This window comes from Octodon degus, unplaced genomic scaffold (assembly GCF_000260255.1).
Source record: "Octodon degus isolate 3935 unplaced genomic scaffold, OctDeg1.0 scaffold00018, whole genome shotgun sequence".
NCBI classification, from domain to species: Eukaryota; Metazoa; Chordata; class Mammalia; order Rodentia; family Octodontidae; genus Octodon; species Octodon degus.
In genome coordinates, this window is record NW_004524594.1 from 15355490 (window position 1) to 15379058 (window position 23569).

Consider the following 23569-nt stretch of genomic DNA (forward strand, 5'->3'; position numbering starts at 1 on the left):
ATATATATAATTTTCTCCTCCCTTCGGAACCAGGGATTGAACTCAGGCTCTTGTGCTTGCTAGGGAAGCACTTATTCTACTGAGTTATTTCCCCAGTCCATAAGGCAATACTATTAACAAAACAAAAGGTAAAGACTATTTCATACAATATCAATTCTAATCAATATTTTTACAAAATGTTATCACTAGGTAAAATAAGACAAGCATGCACTACTAATTCCCACCCTAGGGAACTCAAACCTAGGAAGGTTGAGGAATTTTAAGAAGTTAACATCAAGATTGTGAAACTCCTCTCTCAGTGGTTTACTGGTAACTGTGGTCTGGGAGTGCAGTCCAGGAGAAGGCCAGTACCACAGAAGGATGAGCCCTTTTATATTTAACCCTTCCTCCATATGACCTTAGGGATATTATTACCCATGAGGCAGCATGGAGGTGGTCCACTGTTAACAGCTTCTGTAAGTTATTTAATTTCCCCATAACCTACTTTCCTCAAATGAAAAACCAAGGCAGAAGTATTTACCTCACACAGTTGAAAGAAGAGAGGAAGCAGTAAGCACTAATTAGTAATAGTACTATTGTTACTGTAAGGTGACATAGTTGTGATCATAGTTGTTCTTTCTTGTATGCCAATACCAAGACTGTCTGGGGGTTACAAAAGATACCATAGTACAGTACCAAAGAATTGGGTGGTAGGTCAAATAGGCAGCAACCTTTTATTCCTAATAAATTACAAAGGCAGGATCCTAGGGCAGACTCAAAGGACAAGAGCCAGCTATGCCTAGAAAACATCTCTAAAAACTGCTCATTTCCTAAAGAAGTCTTAGTAGTACTAATAAAGCTACCTACCAGAAGCAACTTACAAGTGCTAATGCAGAAAACAAACCAGAGAGACTGAGAGAGAACATGGAAGCAAGACATAACCAAGAATATGCAACTCACCTAAGGCAAATCAAGGGGGAACTGAGGTAGAAGAAGTCAAAAGCTACCATACTGAATTTTATGAAATTGTAGAAGTGGAAGTAACAAAACAGCTCACTGTCTTGACAAAAACAACAACAACAAAAAGAATAATTAAAGAGATTATGATCATAATGAAGGAAATGATAAGTGAATCTAGAGTTAATACAGATTAAAAACAAAAAATACAGTTTAGGAAACACACGGAAACCATGACTGTCCAACATAGAAAAGAACAGGATTCCATAAAACACACTCAAATAGAAATCTAGGAGATTAAAAATCCTTTTGAGAGTACATGCAGCAAAGTCAACCAAAATGAAGACAGAATATCAGATTAAAAAGACAGGGTTGTGGCTAGCAACCATAAAATGAAAAACCAAAACACAGGAAAGAACCACAAAATATCAACCCAACAGCTACTAGACTATGCAGATGCTAACATAAAATTAATTGGAATCAGAAGATAACACGAAGGACAATTTAAAGTACCTGTTCACAGAATTAATAGCAGAAAACTTTTCAAGCATGGCAAAACAATTTAACATACAGGTAAGTAGTTATGATGAAAGAGAAAAAAAAAAAAGAACTATGCCAAAGAATATGGTGTTCAAAATTCTAGAAATTCATCACAAGAACAGAATGCTGAAAGCTCTTAAAGAACAGAAATAAATCACTTACAAAGGAAAAACTATAAAAATCACAGCACACTTCTCAACTTAACCTCTTAAGTCAAGGAGAGCTTGGACACAGTAATGCAGACCCTAAAGCAAAACAACCTCTAATCCAGATTGACATGCCCCACAAAATTATCTTTCAAAATTGATGAATAAATAAAATGCTTTCATGATAAAAAAAATACCTAAGAAAAAATACATGACCACCAAAACAAATGGTCTAAAAAGTTTTGAAAGATACTCTAGAAAAGGATAACAATTTCAAGAATCCAAGTGGAATGAACATACTAGCCTAGGCAAACAAACAGAAGGGAAAGAAAGGGAACTAACAGGAAAGTAATATGACAAAGATAAGTCAATAGCTATCAGTAATAATTATAAATATAAATGGTCTCACTTCAGTTATCAAAAGAAAGATTAGGAGAATGAATCAACAAACATGATCCAAGACTATGCTGCATCTTATGTTTCTTATAAACACATCTAACTAAAAAGAGACATTCACAGACAGAAAGTCAAAGGTAGAAAACAATATCCTACATATTAGAAACCTGGGGGAAAAAAAGCAGGGGTAAACCTGTAATCCCAGCACTCAGGAGGCTGAGGAAAGACGAGTATCATGAATTCAAGGCCAGCATGGGCTACACAGTTGAGTTCATAGCCAGCCTGAATTACATGAGATACAGCCCATCAAAAACAGCAACAAAAAAGGTAGTCTATTAGCAGACAAAGTGGTTTTCAAGCCAAAACTGATCACCAGAAACAAGGTCACTACATTCTTGTTAAGGGAACAATCTAAGAGAAAGAGATAACGATCATAAATATTTATGCACTAAATACCAGCGCACCCACTTACGTAGAACAATACTAATGGATATAAAATAGCTGATAAAACTAATACATTGTAATGGGGGAGCTCAATATCCCACTCTCCCAAATAGCTAGATAAACTAGACAAAAAAAAAAAAAAAATCAACAAATATCAGATTGAAACAAACCTTTGAACAAATGGACTCATCAGGTATCTCCACAATGTTCTAACCTACAAGATTCTGAGACCACATTCTCAGAAGCACAAGTGACTTTCTCCAAAACAGACCACATACTAGCTCATAAAACATGCTTAAGTAAATGCAAAGGAATTGAAATTATCTCAAACATTATTATCAGATCACAATGCAATAAAACTGGAAATCAATGGCAAAAGAAACAACAAAAACTATATAAACACATGGAAATTAAGTAATGCCCTCCCGAACAACTAGTGGGTCATAGAGGAAATTAAAGAAGAAATTAGACAGTTTCTACAATTAAATGATAATTCTAACATGACATACCAGAACTCATGGAACACAATGAAAGCAGCCCTATAAGTGAAACTGATAGCGGTAAATACTCAGATCAGAAAAACACTGCCAGCTCGAATAAACAACCTAATACTGAATCTCAAGCTTCTGGGGGAAAAAAAAGCAAGTTAAACGCAAAAGCATGTACAAAGGAGAAAATTATAAAGATCAGAGCAGAAATTAATGCAATTGAGACCTAGAAAGCAATACAAAGAATCAACAAATTGAATAGTAGGTTCTTTGAAAGATCAAGTAAAATAGACAAACCCTTAGCCAATTTCATCAAAAAAAAATTTAAAAAGTAAAGAAAAGAGCTAAATCCACAGTTAGGAATGAAAAGGGTGAAATCACAACAAACTCTGAAGAAACCCAGATCATCAATACCTACTTTGAGAACCTGTATTCCAATAAAATGGAACACTCAAAAAAAAAAAAAAAGGTGGAAACCTCAGAGAAAAATGGACAATTACTAGATACATATGACTTAACAAAGCTGATGCAAGAAAATACAAAAATTCAAGTAACCTGACAACCAATGAAATTTAAGAAGTAACAGAAAAAACCTGCCAACAAAGAAAAGCCCAGCTCCTAGTGGATTTTTTGCTGAATTCTAAAGAACTTAAATAAATCTAAAGCCACCTACTCCTCAAACTCTGTAATGAAATTGAAAGGGAAATAATATTCCCAAACTGATTCCTGGAAGCAAGCATTACCCCGCTACCAAAACCAGAGCTAACCAAAAAAGAAAACTACAGGACAATCTACTTAATGAGCATAGATGCAAAAATCATCAATAAGATATTAACAAACAGAATGCAGCAAATCATCAAAATGCTTATAAACCATGACCAAATAGGATTTCACTCCAGGGATGCAGGGATGCAACACAGGCAAATCAATACATGCAATACAACACATTAAGAGTACCAAGGTACATGATCATTTCAATACACTCAGACTAACTTTGAAAAAGCCCAATATTCATTTATGCTAACAATCCTACAGAAAATTGGAACAGAAGATCTTTAGCTCAACTGGATAAAAGCCAGTTATGACAAACTAATACTAATATACTAAACAGTCAAAAACTGAAAGCTTGCACTCTAAAATCAGGAACAAGAAAAGAATGCCCATTATCACTACTCTGGTTTAATACAATCCTGGGAACATTAGCTAGAGAAATTAGATAAGAGAAAGAAAGAAAATATGAATAAAAAAGGAAAAAGACAAATTATCATTATTTGCTGATGACCAGATACCTTATATAGAAGACCCCAAAAAGTCTAGCAAAACACTCTAGAATTAATAAATTTGGCAGCATAGCAGAATGCAAGACTCAAAAACAAATAGCATCCCTGTACATGAGAAACAAACTCATGAGAAATTAGGGAAACAATACCTTTCATAACAACGGTAAGAAAAATGAAATACTTAGGAATCAATCTAACAAAGGAAGTACTCTGAAAAAGGAGCTTGAAAAGGATATGAGAAAATGCAAAGATATCCTGTTCTTGGATAGACTGAACCAAAATAGTGAAAATCGCCATACTTCCAAAACTGCTATAATGATTTAAAAGTAATCCCAGTAAAAAATATCAACAGCATACCTCACTGAAATAAAATTTTAAAAAATCTAAAATTCATATCAGACCAAAAGAGACCTAGAACAGCAACAAGGGCAATTTGAAGTTGTATTACAAAGCTACAGTGATTTACAGGAGGAGGAGAAGATGGAGGAGGAAGAGTCTAGAGGAGGACAAAGAGGAAACAGTAGCAGCAGCATAGCACTAGCAATACCAAAGGGGAAAAAAAAAGGCTCAAAGATCAGTGAGGGGCCGGGGAGATGGCTAAGTAGAACAAGCACTTCCCTGGCAAGTGCAAGCGTCTGAGTTCAATCCCCAGTTCCGCAAAAAAAAAAAAAAAAAAAAAAAGAACAGAATATACATAAACAACTCTAAGCACACTCAGTTACCTTATCTTTGACAAAGGGGCCAAACACTTTCACTGGAAGAAAGATAGCTGTTTGTTTGATATTTATTTAATTATTTATTTGGTATAGGGTCTCACTATGTAGCTTAGGCTTGCAGTGATCTTCCTGTCTCAGCCTCCCCAGCATTAGAATTGCAGGTGTGTGCCACCATAACTAGTTTCTGTGGTCCACACGGGTGCACCCAGAGTTCTGGGGGCCCAGCATGGCCTGAGGTACTGACGATTGAACCCAGGTCCTTGTGCTTGCCACGCAGGTGCTTAGATGAACAAGCTACCTCCCCAGCCCTACTTTTTGTGTTTTGTTGCTTTTGTTGTTGTTTTGAGACAAGGTCTTTCTATACAGTTTAGGCTGACATTCAACTCAGAAAGTAGCCCAGGTAGGCTTCAAACTCATGGTGACCCTCCTGAATCAGCCTCCTGAGTGCTATGATTACTGGAATGTGCCACTATGCCAGACAGGATAGCCTCTTTCAATAACGGTGTTGGGAAAACTGGATTTCCATATGCCAAAACTAAACTGGGCCTATATCTCTCACCATGTACTAAACTAAAAATGAAATAGATCAAAGATCTAAATATTAAAACAGGAACACTAAATCTGCTAGAAGATAAAATAGGTAAAATTCTGGAAGACTTAAGTACAGGCAGACTTTATAAACAAAGACCCAATTAAAAAACATTACAAAGAATCAACAACTGGGATTTCATCAAATTAAAAAGCTTATACATACCAAAAGAAACAACCAACAGAGTAAAGAAACAGCCCACAGAATGGAAAAAAAATTTATCAGTTACTCCTTGGACAAAGGACTAATATCTAGAATACATAAAGAATCCCCCAGGTAAAGACACAATCCAAAAATGGGCATATCAAATGAATAGACATTTCTCAGTTGATGTATAAACAACATATAAATATATGAAAAAATGTTCTACATCACTGATCACTCATAAAATGCAAACTAAAAAACACTGAGATTCCACCTCACTCCAGAAAGAATGTCTGTCATCACTGCACAGCTCAGACTTGTAGTGATCCTCCTGTCTCAGCCTCCCAGTGCTGGGATGACAGGTGTGTGCTACCACGGCTGGTCTTGGTGGTCAGCTCGGAGAGCCCAGGATTGGGCCAGCACAGCATGTGGTACCGGCAATTGAACCCAGGTCTTTGCTCTTGTCTAGGCAGGTGCTTAGACTGCTAGGCTATCTCCATGGCCCCAGGTTCACATATTTTAGAAAATTACTATTGTTCGATACTGAAGTCTTGAAAATCTTCAAAAGGCTATTCCTCCATTTTATCAATCTAGTTCTGGCGGGGAACACAAAGAACACTGAATTGAAATAAATCAGTCTGTCCATCCATCCATCTGTTCTGTCCTTCCTTCCTTCCTTCCTTGCTGGGCATGATGGAGTACACCTGTAATCCCAGCACCCAGGAGGTTAAGGCAGGAGCACTGCCCTAAGCTCAAGGCCAGTCTGGGATACGTAGTTCAGGGCCAGCCTGATTTACACAAGGAGACCTTGTCTCAAAAGGGGAAAATAAACCTGTATGTGCTATATGATAATGACTTTTTCCAATCCCTTTGCAAGTAAAATAAGGTATTTTCTGAAAACCTAAGTCTGTATCAGACAAGACCCAAAATCTTTTTTTAAAAGCCACCAAATATAGAATTAGGGCTGGCCAGATAGCTCGGCAGACTAAAGCACCTGCTTAGGTAGAGTGCAGCAGCTGGGCTTGATCCCCAGTGTGCTGTGCGGGCCCCGGCCCTGGGCTGTGCTGATGGGGGCTGAGACTGGGTGTGGTGGCGCATGCCTGTGATTTCAGAGCTTGGGAGGTTGAAAACAGGAGAATCACTATGAATCTGATCTACATAGTGAGACCCTGTAGACCCTATACTAAATGCATTTAAATATACATATATATTTATACTTAGCAAAAATGAATTTTGGTCAGGGGTTTGTCTTTTAAACTAACGTTACTTCACAAGTCAATTCATAGAGATGGCATAAATTTTCTCTCCTTTTACAAAATGGAAAAAGGACAATAACTAGGTAATTTCTGGGATCCTTCACACTGCTAGCATCAGTTGTCCAAGACTAGAGCTGTAAAAAAGTACAAATCCAGGGCATAATAGCAAATCAACTTAAAATTGCCACTAGATGGTGTCCTGCTCCAGAGTACTATGTACTCTACTAACTAATCCACAAAGCAAAAGTGCACCAGTAAGAGTTAACTAGAGCCGCTGTACTTCAACAAAAGGACTAAAGAGATCTCTGAGAACTAGCAATAGCGTAGTACCTGCACTGAAGTTAGGAGCTGTGAAAAACTCCAGGATGAGAGAGAATAAAGGGAAATCTGATAGAAACCCTTCTTCTAAAATGTATCCTGAATGAACATGGAGGAAGGAAGACAGACAATATAGAAAATCTGGCCTAGGGGCTGGTGAGATGGCTCAGTGGTCTAAAGCACCTACTTAGAACAAGCTTAGCAAAGCACAGGGACCATGGTTCAATCCCCCAGCACCACATGCCAGCCAGCCCCGCCCCCTGGTGGGTTGAGCTGGCCACACACACACACAAATAAATAAATAAAATTAAAAAAAAAAAAAGAAACTGTCTCATTACTGTTTGTTTCTCAATAAAATTATGGAAATAAAATATAAAAAATAAACCTCTATTAAAAAAAAAAAAAAAAGAAAAAAATTCTGGCCTAAACTGTGGAGAACCACCTGAGCAGCTCTCCTTGAAAGAGCAACTGTCTCCATTCTGACTGGGCCTGACCCTATTTCCTCATACTGTTATGTACAGAGCTGGCTAGGACTTCTGTTTATCCTTCAATTGGCCTTAAGCAATGAGGTCTAGGTGAGGTGCTGGTGATAGTCTTTGAAGGTGGCGTGCGTGTTTCCCTGGTAACCTACACCTGCTGCTCTTTAACGTGAGCCGGGTCGAGACAGGATGGTAGAGCTAATGCTCCGTGCCGCCAGCTGGGATCAGCCTCGAGATAGAGGCCATGACTTCCTGGGGCTTGAAAGACTGCATCAAAGCTGAAGCACCAGACTTACCAAAACACTAGATATTATATAATACAGATTACTCTCTCTGCATATCCTTTCTGCATATGACAGAGGTAAATTTAAGCCAACCACCTAGCTCAGCTCATAGTAGTCTCTTTCCCACAATTCTCAGTCAATCCTCAAGCCACTCCCCCACTGAATAAAACTGGGTGAGGCCCTGGGTCACTCTCTTGGTTCCAGAAAGCCATCTTCATGGCTGGACTTAGAGCCCCTTGACTCTCTGATGATTGAAAATATAGTTTAGTGTCTTTATTTTCACCGTGGGTTGCATTGAAAGTGGTAGATTGGAATCAACTTGATGTGATTCCAATAATGTAACTTTGGGATTACAAATATTGGCTTCCTGGACAGGGAGGAGGACCTGGAAGAGTCTCCTACACTAAACAAGAAGGTTCCTGGATTGAAAAATCACTGGAATATAAGAAATTAAAGTTAATGGTAGCATATAATGTAATAATATTAAATTACTTTTAGTCATTTCAGGAACAGTTAAGTCACCTAAACTACCTTTCATATTCCTTTTGATACAGAAGTAAATCTTGAAAACCAGAATTAAGGCATAACATTGTGATTATGGCATGTATACAATTTTCTATTTTATAATTTTTCTTGCTTAACAGTTAAATAACATCATAAATTTAAGCCAATTTCTTAAAACATACTTATCTAACAACTCTGTTGAGTTTGGGAGTATTTATGAAAGAAAAGCACTAAAGTAACAAGAAAACAATGTCTGCAAAAAAAAAAAAAAATCTTTGTATAAAAAAGTCAAGACACTAGAAAACACTGGTAGCTTAGAAAGACTGACATATATAGATAAAAACTGCCATAAGAAGTGTGTCTCATGGAGCAATTTCTTGTATTATACTGAGAATCATTAAATATTGTTAAATAAGACTTTTGCAACCATTAAAAAACAGCAAAAAATGTCAATAATGGTTCCACTGACTGAAGTACTTGTGAGCAACAATGGCTGCTGGTATAAAATCAAGAGTTATGGTGCTGCTCAGAAGCGCTCACACCTTGTGGGGAAGGAGGGGTTCATACAGCATCAAAGTAGGTCACCTAAGCAAAGCACATTAGGGACAATCCCGCCCTTTATTTGTCTACCATATAAAACTGTGATGCCAAAGTATTTCGAAATTTTTACAAATCTGCTTGGCAACCTGTGTATTGTAACTTTGTTTAAAATTTTTTCATTCAGCATTATAAAAGTTTTAAAATAAAAAAACTAACGCTAAGATTTTGAACTTAAAATTCTTCAGGAAGACATTTTGCATATGTGGGCCATGCATTCCTCTGTCTATTATTACTCTTTACTTCCTACCAATCTGACTAGATCACTGGAGCAGTTGCTTACCTGATCATACTCCAAGGCTCCTGGGTAGAGTGGCCACCCCAGGAATAATTCTGCAATCACACATCCCAACGACCACATGTCTATGGCTTCACAAAATGGCAGCCCCAATATAATTTCTGGAGCTCTGAAATTAAATCAACAAACAAAAAATTAGTACAGTTTTCATTTTTAAATTACCTAATTTCATTTGATCTTCTAAAAAAAAGGTTAATGAAAGTGCAGAGGAACCATCTTCTACTTAGAATAACTTCCCTCTTTCAAAAGTCTTTCAAACTTAACCATAATCTTGAACTAAGCTAAAAGGGACACCATGATACATCATCACTAAAGAAGTATTTTCATTGTTATTCTTTTGAAATTTTCATTAACTTAACACTAAAAAGGAAAGAAAAAAACATCTTTTCAGTAGAATGAAAACTGGCAAACTATTAAACACATGCACTATGATACCAACAAAATTGGAAATCAAAACAGTGAGAAACAAAACCAAAGGAAAACAAAAACCCCAAAGGTGAAAAGTGGATCTAGACCTAAACATTACTTGAGAATATAATGATAGTAAATACTGACATAATTGGGACCATTAGTTATATAAAAGAGATAAAATCAATTTTTATAGGTAGGGAAATACAGGATACCACTGAAAAGCAGTTTTAGCCAGGCAAGGTGGCACACTCCTGTGATCCCAGCCCTTAGGAGGCTGGGGCAGGAGGATCATCTCAAGTTTGGGGCTACCCTGAGCTACATAGAGCTCAAGGCCAGCCTGAACTACATAGCAAGACCTTATCTAAAACAAACAAACTATTTCAGTACATAAAGGGCTTCGGTTATTTGGAAAATATACTCCATTAAATGTATAGTCCCAGATAATCTATGTTGCTACTTAAGATGGCTTTCCCATAAGAAGACTCGTTCTAAGAGAACCTCCACATAACAGCTGCATAATTGCAACAGAAATCATATTCATCATAGTTATCCTAGACTGACAACCATTTCTCATCTAAGTTTTGCTATTACAGAAAAGTTGCAAAAACTGTACAAATACTGTTCCCTAATGCTTTGTTTTCTATCAATTCAATGTAGTCTCCTGCACATCCACAATATAATCACAAACACCAGGAAACAAATGCTGATACCTCTCTAACATCTAAGCTTCAGATTCCATTCAAGTTTGGCTAATTATATTGTCCTTTTTGGCAAAAGTACCCAACTCAGAATCATCCTGCATTTAGTTATGTCACTCTTGAGTCTTTTTTTCCACATCGGATAGTTCCTCAGTCTTTCCTAGACTCCATTAACCTTGGAATAAAATATTATGGGCTTTTTAAGGTCCGCTGAATGTGGAGGACAGACAGAAAGTCTGATACCTGCAAAAGAAAAGCTAAGAATTGGGAAGGAAAAAACCTTCACACCTGTGCAGTTACATGGGAGTAAGAATTGTTTTCAATGCCATAATCTCAGCACCTAGAATTATACTTGGCACACAGTAGGCACTCATTTGTTCAATGAATTGACTATAAAAGGTATTAACACATACTTGCTGATCCAGAAAACCTAAGAAAATTTTGCTGAGTCGAATGTATGAGCTTTACAAAAACCAACCAGGGGACTCATAAATGCTAGTCATCACATTTAGGACAACTGAAGCGTCTCATGACTGCATAATAAAAGTAAATACCATTCACGGAGCTTTAAGTATGACCAGGCAGTATGGAAATAACTTTCAGTGCATTACCTCACTTAAAAGAAAAACTTCCAAAATAGACCAGTGCATTGTTCAGAAACCTAGATTGAATATAACCAAACAGAATTATGAGAAATAATAAATCACTGCTTTTCAAGCACTTATTCTACTGAGCCATCTCCCCAGCCACAGCACAAGCAGCTAAGTCTTGAAGCTGTGTGTTACACAGTACAGGTAACAAATGCTACCAGAAAGGAGTGGAACTGGGACTTCACTGGTTCCTAATCCTCTTTCCCTATATTAGGCAACCTCAAATTATCAAACTGACTCAGAAAAACTATGAAGTCAAACATAAAACCTAGAAACTGATTCTGAAGTCTTTTTTGGCAATTCAAGTAAATTACACTCTCATTTTGATTTTTAAAGAACAGCAAAGTTCTATACCCCAAAAAGAAAAGCAAACATGTAACATGCATTTTAGTTAATGGATCCTTAGTTTCCTAGATAATCAAAAACTATAGAAAAGAGGTAAAAAGAAAAGAGTTGAGAAAGAATATGAGAAGTTTGGTGCCATTTTAAACTAACTTTTCATTTTATATAAATCCTTCTGAAAATATACAGTATCAATAATAACATCAAGAACTAGGAAAAGGGAATGAACTTATTCAAAAGGAAAGAGTTACTGGGTCAAGAAGGATGGGAGATGGAGTGGGGGCAAAGATTTATCTAGGTATGTAAGCAGGATGGTTTGGACAACTGTACTGTGGATTTCTGCTGGTGTATGGAAAGGAACAATTAATGCTTAATTTGTTTCATCTCCTTTTTCAATTGTACTTTTTCTCTTAATTTCTTATACATCTCTTTTCTTCTTCCAATTTTACATATTATGTATCTGATAATATGAGTAGTTGGAAGACAACACTGTGTGTGTGTGTGTGTGTGTGTATATATATATATTAATATATATATATTACTGTGAAATATATTTTATTTATTTTTTCCATAATTTTATTGATAAACAAATAGCAATGAGACAGTTTCAAATCAAATTGGCAGGACAGTTTCAATAATTAACACATTGCATAAATTCTTCCTAGTGGTTAACTGATGTACAAGATGCGGACATGATATCCTATTTACAAACACCATTAGAGCAAATCACTCTATTCATTAAGAGAATGTAACTATATATCTATCCTAACCACTTTGAATACACAGATACAAAATGGACATTCATCTGTATACCCCTTTTTTTCTAAGTTCCGTTATTTGAATATTATAGGTGTGTAAACTCAGCAAAATATTCTAAAAATATTATGTATATATACACATATATATATTACTTTAAGTGAAATTCTGCATCACTTGTAATTTTTTTGTTTTAACCCTAATTTGTACTCTCCTTAAAAAATTAAAATAATAATAATAATAATATCAAGCATTAACATAACACTACTGCGATAGATTAGGTCTGACACAAACCAGACAACCAAATGGGTGGAATATGTCAAAGGTCAAAAAATGTATGCCTTGCAGACAGAGAGAGGTTTCCTTTGCACTTTCAATTCTTCACTTGCATGTGGGAAGTCAAGCAAGTTTTTGATAGAACAACAGTTCCAATGTCTGGTTTTTATAAGGTAAAGAACACCATAGTAATTTTATATTCTAAAGGCCCCTTATACCTTATTCTCAGGGGAGTAGCGTCTGTGAGCCTTTTCACCAATCCACCCTTTCTTGCCCCATAAAGCATACTTCTTTTCCAACTTACTGCCTTTTTAAAAAATCATTTGTTTGTTTGTTTATTTATTTATTTGGTACAGAGTCTGCGACCCAGTTTGGACTCATAGTGATCCTCCCCAGTGCTGGGATTACAGGTGTGCACTATGTTTTTGGTGGCCAGCACAGTATGCCTGTGGTTGTGGAGCCGGAACATCATGCAGTATGGGGAATCGAACCCGGGTCCTTGTGCTTACCAGGCAGGCACTAAGACCACTGAGTTATCCCCCAGCCCATTACTCTCTTTTTTGTGTTTTGCATAAATTATCTGACTGGGACACCAAGAACTGGAAAGAAGCCTCAAGGGACCCACCATCTGGAAGCACTATTATCTAGGCAATGTTTAAGAGTTTTAGGGGCCAGGGAGATAGCTCAGTAGAATAAGCGCTTGCCTGGCAAATGCAGGGGACTGAGTTCAATCCCTAGTTACCCTAGAAAGAATGGCTATCATAAAGAAATCAACCAACAACAAATGTTGGAGAGGCTGTGGGGAAAAGGGAACCCTTCTCCACTGTTGCTGGGAGTGTAGACTGGTGCAACCATGATGGAAATCAGTGTGGAGACTCCTTAAAAAACTAGGACTGGAAATTCCATTCAAGCCTGCTATCCCCCTACTGGGAATTTTCCCGGAGGATCTGAAAGCACTATATCAAAGTGATATATGCGTACCTATGTTATAGCAGCACAATTTGTGAAGCTAGATCTTGGAAACAACCAAGATGCCTGTCACATGTGGAATGGTTGAAAAAGATGTGGTACTTTTATATAATGGAGTATTACTCAGCTATTAAGAATGATAAACTTGAAGCCTTCATATTTAAATGGATGCCACTTGAAGATATAAGTGAAATAAACCAGACCCACATGTGTAAATATCGTTCTGTCTCCCTAGTATAAGAACTTAAAAGAGGAATTACATACAGAAAGTTACAACACAAATAAAAGGAAAGCGAGAACTTAAGGACTGGACAATGAGGGCGGGCAAGGGGATAAGCTGGGAAACATGACAGGGGCAAAGCCATGCATTTGTACACATGAGGTGGGTGGGGCAGTGATCCTGGGGGACATCAGCAGGTTTTTGAGACTAGCAGTTGGCTGGTGAGACTCTCACCCTGACTAAATGTATATGCTGGTACCCGTGAGCCAGGTGGCTGCACCAAGGATGGTGATGTGTAATAGAGGGGGTCATGCTTGGAGTGCTTGCCATCCTGGTGTTCTAAATATGTACTTCTTGTCATGATATACCGTTTATTGCCATAATGTCTCTCAAGTAAAGGCTTTTTTTTTTTTAAGGGTGATAAATGAAAACAAAAAAAAAGTCACATGAATAAGAAAAAAAAAATGTCACAGGTCTGTCCTGTTATAATTCTGTGCATGGTTAGATTTCTAAATTTCTTTGTAAAATTGTGTAAATACTTATTTCTACCTTTATAAAATTATTTTTCCTACATATTCTGTAAGGTCATAAAGTTCAACATACCAACATTTGATGGAAAATACCTGTTCCATGATATGCCAAAGATGTCTGATGTTTACACAGATAGGGTAAACCAAAGTGCATACATTGCAGGTTAATAATAAGCTTCTCTTCTGGAGGGTTAATAACCTAAGTTAGCAGTTCAAAATTGGAGAAAAGGAAGGGCTGCAAGGTCAGCCAACATTTTGGCCCTAGCCTTTCAAGGTCAGTGAAGACTCGGGACATAGGAGAACCTGTACTGTAACAACATGTAACTCAGTTGCGCTCCAAATTTTCTGATCAAGAAGATCATGGAGCCACAGAGGAATGTGATTGATGATGTATAGTGTGCCTGGGGAGACTCACATGGAGAGAAAAAACATTTTCTCATGCTTTCACAGAGAGCAAATTGGTCAAGCAATGGCTGTGACTCATCCTCATGGCTGACACTGACAAAGGATCTACTAAGTGCAGTACAGAGCTACAGGATAAATCCTAAGGGTACTTGACTAACCATTATCAGATACAAAAATTACATTTCTTGCTATATCAGTCTTGCTTTATCTTGGTCTTAACCACCCAGAAGAAAAGTACAAAAACAAGGTATATAAAGTAAAGCCATATTAATACAATGAGCTGTAAAAGGTTCAAGTCAATAACTTCTGAGCATAACCCACTAACATTATAGACTGCTAGATAGTGTTGGATTGTTTAAGCTAAATTTAAACATCTTAGTATTTAGATGCAATAGAATATTCACCTCAGCCAAAAAAAAAAAAAAAAAAGGAAATAAGCTCAACAGTGGATATGACCTCTACTAGCAATAGGGGTAATTATTCATAAATAGCAATTCAAATAATAAATTCTTACAAGTTAAAGCCCTTTACTAGTAAAAGACACTGAAGACCTAAAGTAGTTACAAAATACGTGGAGGAGAGGGGCTTTTTGGGGGGGGGAAATTACTAATGTGTAATAAATTGGCCAAAAAGGAGGAAAAGATACACATTTTTCACAGTATTTGATTCACTCTAAACAAGTATATCCTACTATATAAGCAAGAATAAAGTTTAAAATTGGTTGCCTAAATTTCTCATCTATCAAATTAAATGTTACATGAATTGTTTTATTTCCATTTATTATAAGGAACAATTTACTAGTAAGTATATTTGAAATGAGTTATTTTAAAAGAAAAAAAAAACACAAAGTATTCCCAGAGACACACAGCATAAAGGACATTCATTTAAGCACAACAAGAAAGTTGTACTACAGACCTCCTGGAATCCATGCAAATCCTAATAGAACTAAAATTTATGACACATAGAAAAGCATGTATCAGCTGAAGCTTCTACAGAAAAATGAAAGCTGATATGCCAGTGATGAGTTTTATTTCTAGATTAATCAACATTCTTTTCCATATTCTGCATTTAGGGTAGTCTACTTTTAAAACAACTAACACAATCTCAAACTTTTTGTAAAACAGATTTCAAAGGAGATGATTAACCATTTGTACAATTATTAATTTATAAATGTTTTTGCTACAAGAAACTGTTGCTATAAGAAATAACATTACAGAATGGTGAACATACAGGCAGGATGTTTTTATGACTGTAACTGCAACTATCCAATATGTTGAAATGTAATCAAATTGCACTCTCAGAGCCTCATTCATGTGTAATTTGTATACAATAGGCTAAATACATCACAATTTAAAATATGCTTATTCAGGGCTGGGGAGATAGCTTAGTAGAATAAGAGCCTGCCTCGCAAGTGCAGGGTCCTTGAGTTCAATCTCCAGTATGGCAAAAAAATAAAATATGCTCATTTAAGTACCCAAATATTATAAGAGAGTCTGTGAGCCTTTACATCAATCCACCCTTTCTTGCCCCATATAGCAAATCTCTTTTCTATCCTCAATAAATAAATGTACATCATTGGAGTCTTTTGTTTGTCTTGTATAAATTCTTTGACTGGGAAACCAAGCACTGGAACATAATAAAATTCCAAGCTTCTTATTCCCAGGTATGTAAATCATTTTTATTTTATGAACTACTAAATCCATTATTATATAATATGTATTAGTTAATCATACAACCACATATCTAATCCTAAATAAGTATTTGCAAGGTTAGGCACTAATTCATCAGTTTCTTATATAATCTCATGGGACTATGGAGTATACCATTTCTTGAAGACAAATTTTACTTAACAGCCAAATATATTGATATTTTTTTCCTTTTAACTGTTTTATGTTGGCACAATTTCAAACTTACAGAAACATTGCAAAAATAATATAAAGTGCTCTTTCCAGCCGGGGCCAAGCAACAGGCATCTCTCAGGACAACTGGCACAAGTGCCACAAGACCGGGAGTAAAAGAAAGCCCTATCACAAGAAGCAGAAGTATGAGTTGGGACGCCCCACTGCAAACGCTAAGATTGGCGCCCACTGTGTACACACAGTCTGAGTTCGAGGAGGCAACAAGAAGTACCGAGCCCTGGATCACTATGCATCCAAGCTGCCTAGCAAGATCCTGTACCAAATAAAGATTAAATAGATTATTTTATAAAATAACTAAGGAAATTTATATATCACATAACAATAAGTGCCTGTCTTCACAGCACACATACCTGTGGAGGAGACTGACCTACCCACTCTACATGTTGCCCAAAGGCTTCCTGTGCTCATGGGTGGAGCTTTTGAGACGCAACTGTGTCATGGGGGATGACATGCATCAGTGCATTAGTTCACGGATGAGTTCATGGCTGAATGTGATCTGGGAGGCCAAGCCTGTTTAGCAGAGGTGGTCACTAAGGGCATGGCCTGGAAGGGTCATCCCCCTCACTCCTTCCTCCTTGAGTCCCTCACTTCTCCCTGGATCTCTCTCTGCTTCCAGCTGCCACACCAAGAGCTGTTTGTCCTCTGCCATGCCACTCTGCCTTAGAGCTAGTGGATTATGGACCGAAACTTCTACAAGCTATGAGCTAAGATAAACCTTTCCTCCTTGAAGTTGTGGGTGTCCAGTATTGTGTCCCAGAACAAGAAAGTACCTAAGACAAATACCTAAGTATTACCAACAATCACTGTCACGCAAGTGATTTTATTCACTAAGTCACACAAGTGCTAGCAACACCTTATACAGATGCAGTGTATGGTATGCCCAGGAAGTTAGCACTGCAACCTCACTTACATATACATACAGTTCCCTTGTTACAACACAGTCTGTACTCAACAAAAAGGGGTTTGGTGGTACAAGCCTGTAATCCCAGCATTTGGGAGAAGGCTGAGGCCAGAGGATCACCTGAAGTTTGAGGCCAGCCTGGGTTACACAGTGAATCCAGGCCAGCCTGAACTATAGTAAGATGCTGTCTCAAGAAACAGAACAAGAGGCTAGGGATATAGCTCAGTGGCATATGCATCTGCCTGGCAAGTGCAAGGTCCGAAATCTGAGCCCCAGAACCACCAAAAAAAGAAAAGAAAAACCTATCTGCACTCAAGTACTATACAATCAAGTCATGAAAAACATGGCTAAATGTCACATAGTAATGTTAAAATTTTAAGATCTTGAGGGGCTACATTACTAGTTATCTAGGGCTTAATGGGGCAGCAGGAGGAACATGCATGCTTCAAGAGGTGAGGCCCACCAGAAAGTAATTAAGCTGAAAAACTCCACCCTTTCAAATGTATTAATGCTGGTCAGTGGCAATGAGCTGCATCTAGCAGAACTGATGAGTAAACTGCTACAAAAAGATAAGCCTGACCCTGATAGGTCAGGACTCTAAATTTCCCAGGCACCTTGCTCCAAACATTCTCTCCCTTGGTTTCCTAGGTAACCTATACCAACCCCAATCCCAATCCTGTCCCACATTGTACTCTGGCTCACTTCCCTTTGACCCATGTTGGTCCCAACTCACTCCCTTCTGATGTAAACAAAATTAAGCCACAAGAAAGATAAACGATGTCCACCTGTGACCTGGATGTTCTAGCCTGTGATCCCCTCCCTAAAAGATCCTATAAAGTCTCTTGTCCTCCCTTTATTCACTGCTGTCTTAGTCTGCTAGACAGCCAGCCTGCTTGATGCCCCCAAATATCTTCCTGCGTCAGAAAGCCTGGTCTGGTCGATTGGGTGGGTTTGCAACTAACAGATCCCTCCTCAACTGGTTCTACTTGACCCTTCTGTTGGTTTTATTTCTACTTCTCAACCAGGTCAAGACACATGTAGGGGCCTCTCCAGAAAGCTGGCATCATGATATTTGGATACCATCCAACCACCAGAACTGTGATCCAAATAAACCTCTTAAAAGAGGAAGGACCCAGCTTAGGATAGTCTGTTATAGCAACACAAAATAAGACTAAAGCAGAGATATAATTGCTGTTCCACATTATTTTGATAATACAAATATGTAAAGCACTTGACATAAATAATCTAGCACAAAAAGCACCTAGAATTAAAAGTGTCTGACTTCTTCAGAATTAATAAGTGACAATGGCAAGACAAAAATTTAGGCTTAAATTGCAAACCTTTTAAGAAATACAATGTAGGGCTGGAGAGATAGCTCAGCAGACTAAAGCACCTATTTAGGTAAGCTTAGGCAAGCACAGGGACCATGGTTCAATTCCCAGCACCACCACGCAAGCCCTGACCCCAGGGCAGGCTGAGCTAGCCAGAGTCTAGGCATAGTGGTGCACTCCTGTAATCCCAGCACTGGGGAGGCTGAAGGCAGGAGGACCAACACAAGTCTGAGCTGTGTAGGGAGACCCACAAAAATCAAATACATTTTAGAAAAAGAAATACAATGTACCATCTACAAATAGTCTCGATAATATTTATATGTGTGCCATATCTCCTTTCTGAAGAAGAGTGAAAAACAAGTCTGTGGGGCTGGCAAGATCGCTCAGCAGTCTAAAGCACCTGCTTAGGCAAGCTTAGCCAAGTGCAGGGACCACAGTTTGATCCCTAGCACCACATGCCACTCCAGCCCTGACCCCAGGGTGGACTGAGCCGGCCACAAAAAAAAAAAAAAAAAAAGTCCTTAAAAACTGGGGCTGGGAGATGGCTCAGTAGAATAAGCACTCCCCTGGCAAGCCTAAGGGACTGAGTTCAGTCCCTGGCTCCACAAAAAAAACCCCAAAACAACAAATACTGGGGCTGCTACCCGTATTGCATCAAATCCTTGCTAGAGTATTTTACAAACTTAAATTGGTCTTTAAAAGAGGTATTCAGGGCTAGCCAAATAGCTCAGTGGATTAAAGCACCTGCAAGCAGGCCCAGGGGCTGGAGGTTCAATCCCTAGGCCTACCATGCAGACCCCGCCCCAAGGGCTCACTGAGATAGCAACTGAGACTAGGCGTGGTGGCACGTACTTGTAATCCTGGCTCTTGGGAGGCTATAAACAGGTGGCTCACTACTATTTTTATTTTTATTAATAAAAAAATAAAAATAAATAAAAGGCATTCAACAGGAGCTGGTGATATCATTCAGCAATAGAGTTCCTGTCTTGCAAGTACAGGCCCTGAGTTTGATCCCTAGCACCAAAATAAATAAATATACATGCAATAAACATAGAATAGTTAAGATGCAATGTTTCCCTAAATACATTCTACTATAAGTATGTATTTTAAATTAAAATCTTAGCTATTTGTTAACTCACAATATGATCAACTACACCAAACAACTTCTAAATCTAAGCCAATGGGATTTAAGGGGTATCTTAGTTATTTTTCTCTCATTGTTGAGACAAAATATCTGACACTCAAAGTGAAAGGGGGAAAAAGGTTTATTTAGCCCACAGTTTACAGAGGTTTCAGTCCATAATCAGCTGGCTCCAAAGCAGGGTGGCAACGCAGATGGACACTACCAAGAAATAGTTCATGGTGGGCAGGAGGTAGCACAGCAAGTCAGAGTCAGGAAAAGCCTCTTTCTGTCCCTTATATCTTATCTAGGCTAGCAGGGTCAGAGCAGTGCCAAACCACTCAGTGGATTTATTTAGTAATCACCCACCCTGAATCCTAGCACTGCACCATGAATCAGTCACACACTCTAGATTTAGCTATCTCTAAAAAAGCCCCACTTACGACTACATGAGGGTTTGGGTGGACATCTAGATACAAACCTTACTATGGAGGAAAACCATTAAACTTCAAATACAATCACCACACATAACTTCCCAGTAGAGACACTAATCCTAACAAATCAGTTCTAAAAATTGTCAGGAACCACTGCAACACTTTCAAATATACTGAATTTTATTCTGCCCAATAAGGAAAGTGGAAGGATACTGAATATCTATAAAATATACCCACAGATATCTATGTATATATAGCTATGTATATAGACTATGGGTGACAATAATGTGTGTCAAGGCTGACTCATCAGTTGTAAAAAAGATACCACACTGGTACAAGGTGTGAATAATAAGGGATGTGGTAAGTGGGTAAAGGCAGGACACACAAGAACTCTACATTCTACTAAATTTTGCTGTGAACCTAGAAGTACTCTAAAAAAAAAATAAATTCTCAAGCTATATGAAGTCATCAAAAAGACAAAACAGGTAGGACTTAAAAGAATAAAGTTTCAGTACAAAGAGAAAACTTATTATTAAAGTAAGCCCTACAGAATACAAAATTAATATTTTAAAAATCAAGTTTTTCGGGGCTGGTGAGATGGCTCAGTGGTCTAAAACACCTACTTAGAACAAGCTCAGCAAAGCAGGGGACTGCAGTTCAATCCCCCAGCACCACATGCCAGCCAGCCCCGCCCCCTGGTGGGCTGAGCTGGCCACACACACACACACACAAATAAATAAAAATTTAAAAAAAAAATCAAGTTTTTCTATACACAATGAACAAGCTGAGGAAAAAAAAAAAACAAAAATAAGAAAAACAACTTCCTTCATAATAGCTTCAAAATAAAATTGAAATAATTCATAAGCAACCTAACCAAGGAAGAAAAGACCTCTATAATGAAAATTATAGAACACTGAGGAAAGACACTGAAGAAAATATTATAAGATGGAAAAACTTCCTGAATTCATAGATTGGCAGAACATTACTGCTAAAATGGCTATGTTGCCAAAAGCAATCTACAGATTCATTGCAACCCCATCTGAATGATACCCTTGACAGAACTAGAAAAAATTCATCATAAAATTAGTAAGAAAACACAAAAGACTCAGAATAGCAAAAGAAATCATAAGCAAAAGAGCAAGGCTGGAGACATTGCAATACCCAATTTCAAATTTGACTAACAACAAAGACATGGTAACAAAAACAGTACGCATGATACTAGCACAAAAACAAATACACAGAGCAATAAAATTTAAGTGAGAGATAACACAAAAACAAATGCACACAACTACAGTCACCTGATTTTGACTCTTACCAAAAGAACTAAAAATCATACAATAAAGAAATGATAGCTTATTTACCTAATAGTGGAAAATTGGATAGCCATATACAGGAGACTGAATAGATCCTATCTTTCATCCTGTACAAAAATCAATTCAAAACGTATCAAACACCTATGCAGAAGGTTTGAAACTGCTTCAAGAAAACACGTAAAGCCAGAGGCATAGGTATAGACTTCCTAAATAGGATGCTGATAACACAGGAAGTAACAGCAAAAATTGACAATGGACATCTAGACACAAACTTCACTAAGGAGGAAAACCTTGACAAAAGGAGCAAACACCACAGTGAAGAGATGATATACAGAATAGGAGAACATTAATGCATTTTGAAACTTGCTTATCCTGGATTTTATTTTAGTCATTTGTATCTCAGAACTTTAAAAAATTAAATGTCTTCTGCATGGACGATGTGAAAAATGCTTTGCACAGCATCAGCGCTTAATAAAGACTACTGTACACTGAAATGTTTGAAAGTATCTGAAAGCACAAGGTCATACTCACTGATGGTCTTCCCATTTTTAGCTGGTGTTTGCCTCTTTTGCCATCTGTCATCAGTATTTAGAGGATGAAAAGTGAATGTAACAGACATAAATAACATTCTTAAAAACGTAATAGCTTTGCTATAATCACCGTTCTTCAGAACACTGTCAGATTCATTCTAATGACCAGAAGTGGTTGTTTACAAAAGAAATGACAACTATGGGAAAGAAATTTTACATGATAAAAACATCTCATCAGAGGTACCTTGCCTCATATTTTACTGGGCCATGTTTGTTTTCTTGTGTGTGTGCATGTGTGTAGCTGTTATAAAAAGTATTCTGAGTGTACACGTGTTTATGCACATTGAAGCAGATATAGAGTCTGAAGTAGCTAGAGCAGCCATAAAACTGAGAAATGCTCATAGCTGCAGAGACCATAATAGTTGGAGTACTTTAGTTTTTGGTTTTTGGTATTACAGAAAAGATTTTAATTATAAAATAATTCCAGTGAATTGTTCTGAAATTATGGTTTCTACACCGTCCTAAAGAAAAAAAGGGTAGTTTTTATTTTTTGTATTTTAGGGAAGCGTCTACAGGGTGTTCAGGGTCTCACTACTAGATTGGACTCATAGTGATCCAGCTGTTACAGCCTCCCACGAGCTGGGATTACAGGTGTGCACCACCACGCCCACTCTCAATTGCTGTCTCAGCACAACCCGGGGGCAGGGCCAGCATGGCAGGCCTGGGGATTGAACCCCTGGCCCTTGAGCCTGCTTGTAGGCGCTTTAATCCATGAGCTATTTGGCCGCCCCTAAAAAAGGGTAGTTTTTGGAATGGGAAAAAGTTATCAAAAAGTAAATTGTAGAAACAGCCATTGTCAATGTTCTAAAAGCAGATCTCATTTTGTGCAATGAACATAAGGAGAGATTACTGTAGTTTTTGTTTTGTTTCTATTAAATGAGGAAAATATTTCCTTAAGGGTTGCATACTTTTACTGGAGTAAATATGAGTGATCATACTACTTTGGAGTAAAACTAGTGCTTACTGGTTTTCAACTGGAATTTGAAAAAAATTACTGGAATTTGAAAAAAATTAAAACCTAAATAAAATAGTTGAACGGTCCCTGACTATTCAGGTGAAAAAGAGGGAAGGGAAAGAAAGGGGAAAGAAAATCCTCTAATAATAGACTACAACTGTACAAACAACTCAAGGGGGTAAAAAAATCAAATAGCCAAATCAATAAATGGACAAAAAAAAAAAAATTCTCAAAAGAAGTACTAGTGAAGTTTATGAAAAAATGTTTAACAAAATGTTTAACATCACTAACCATTCAAACTAGCCAATCAAAACTACTTCAAGATTTCATCTCA

At 37.5% G+C, this 23569-nt stretch overlaps 1 protein-coding gene across 3 annotated transcripts in view; it reads right to left on the reverse strand.

Moving 5' to 3' along the window:
- Nucleotides 1-23569, reverse strand: part of Hipk3 (homeodomain interacting protein kinase 3) — a 101902-nt gene that overhangs the window by 28026 nt on the left and 50307 nt on the right. For all 3 annotated transcript variants that reach the window (XM_023710708.1, XM_004627063.2, XM_004627062.2), the window contains one exon: nt 9401-9524. In XM_023710708.1, coding sequence (XP_023566476.1) covers nt 9401-9524 — 124 coding nt within the window. The remainder of the gene's footprint in view (nt 1-9400; nt 9525-23569) is intronic.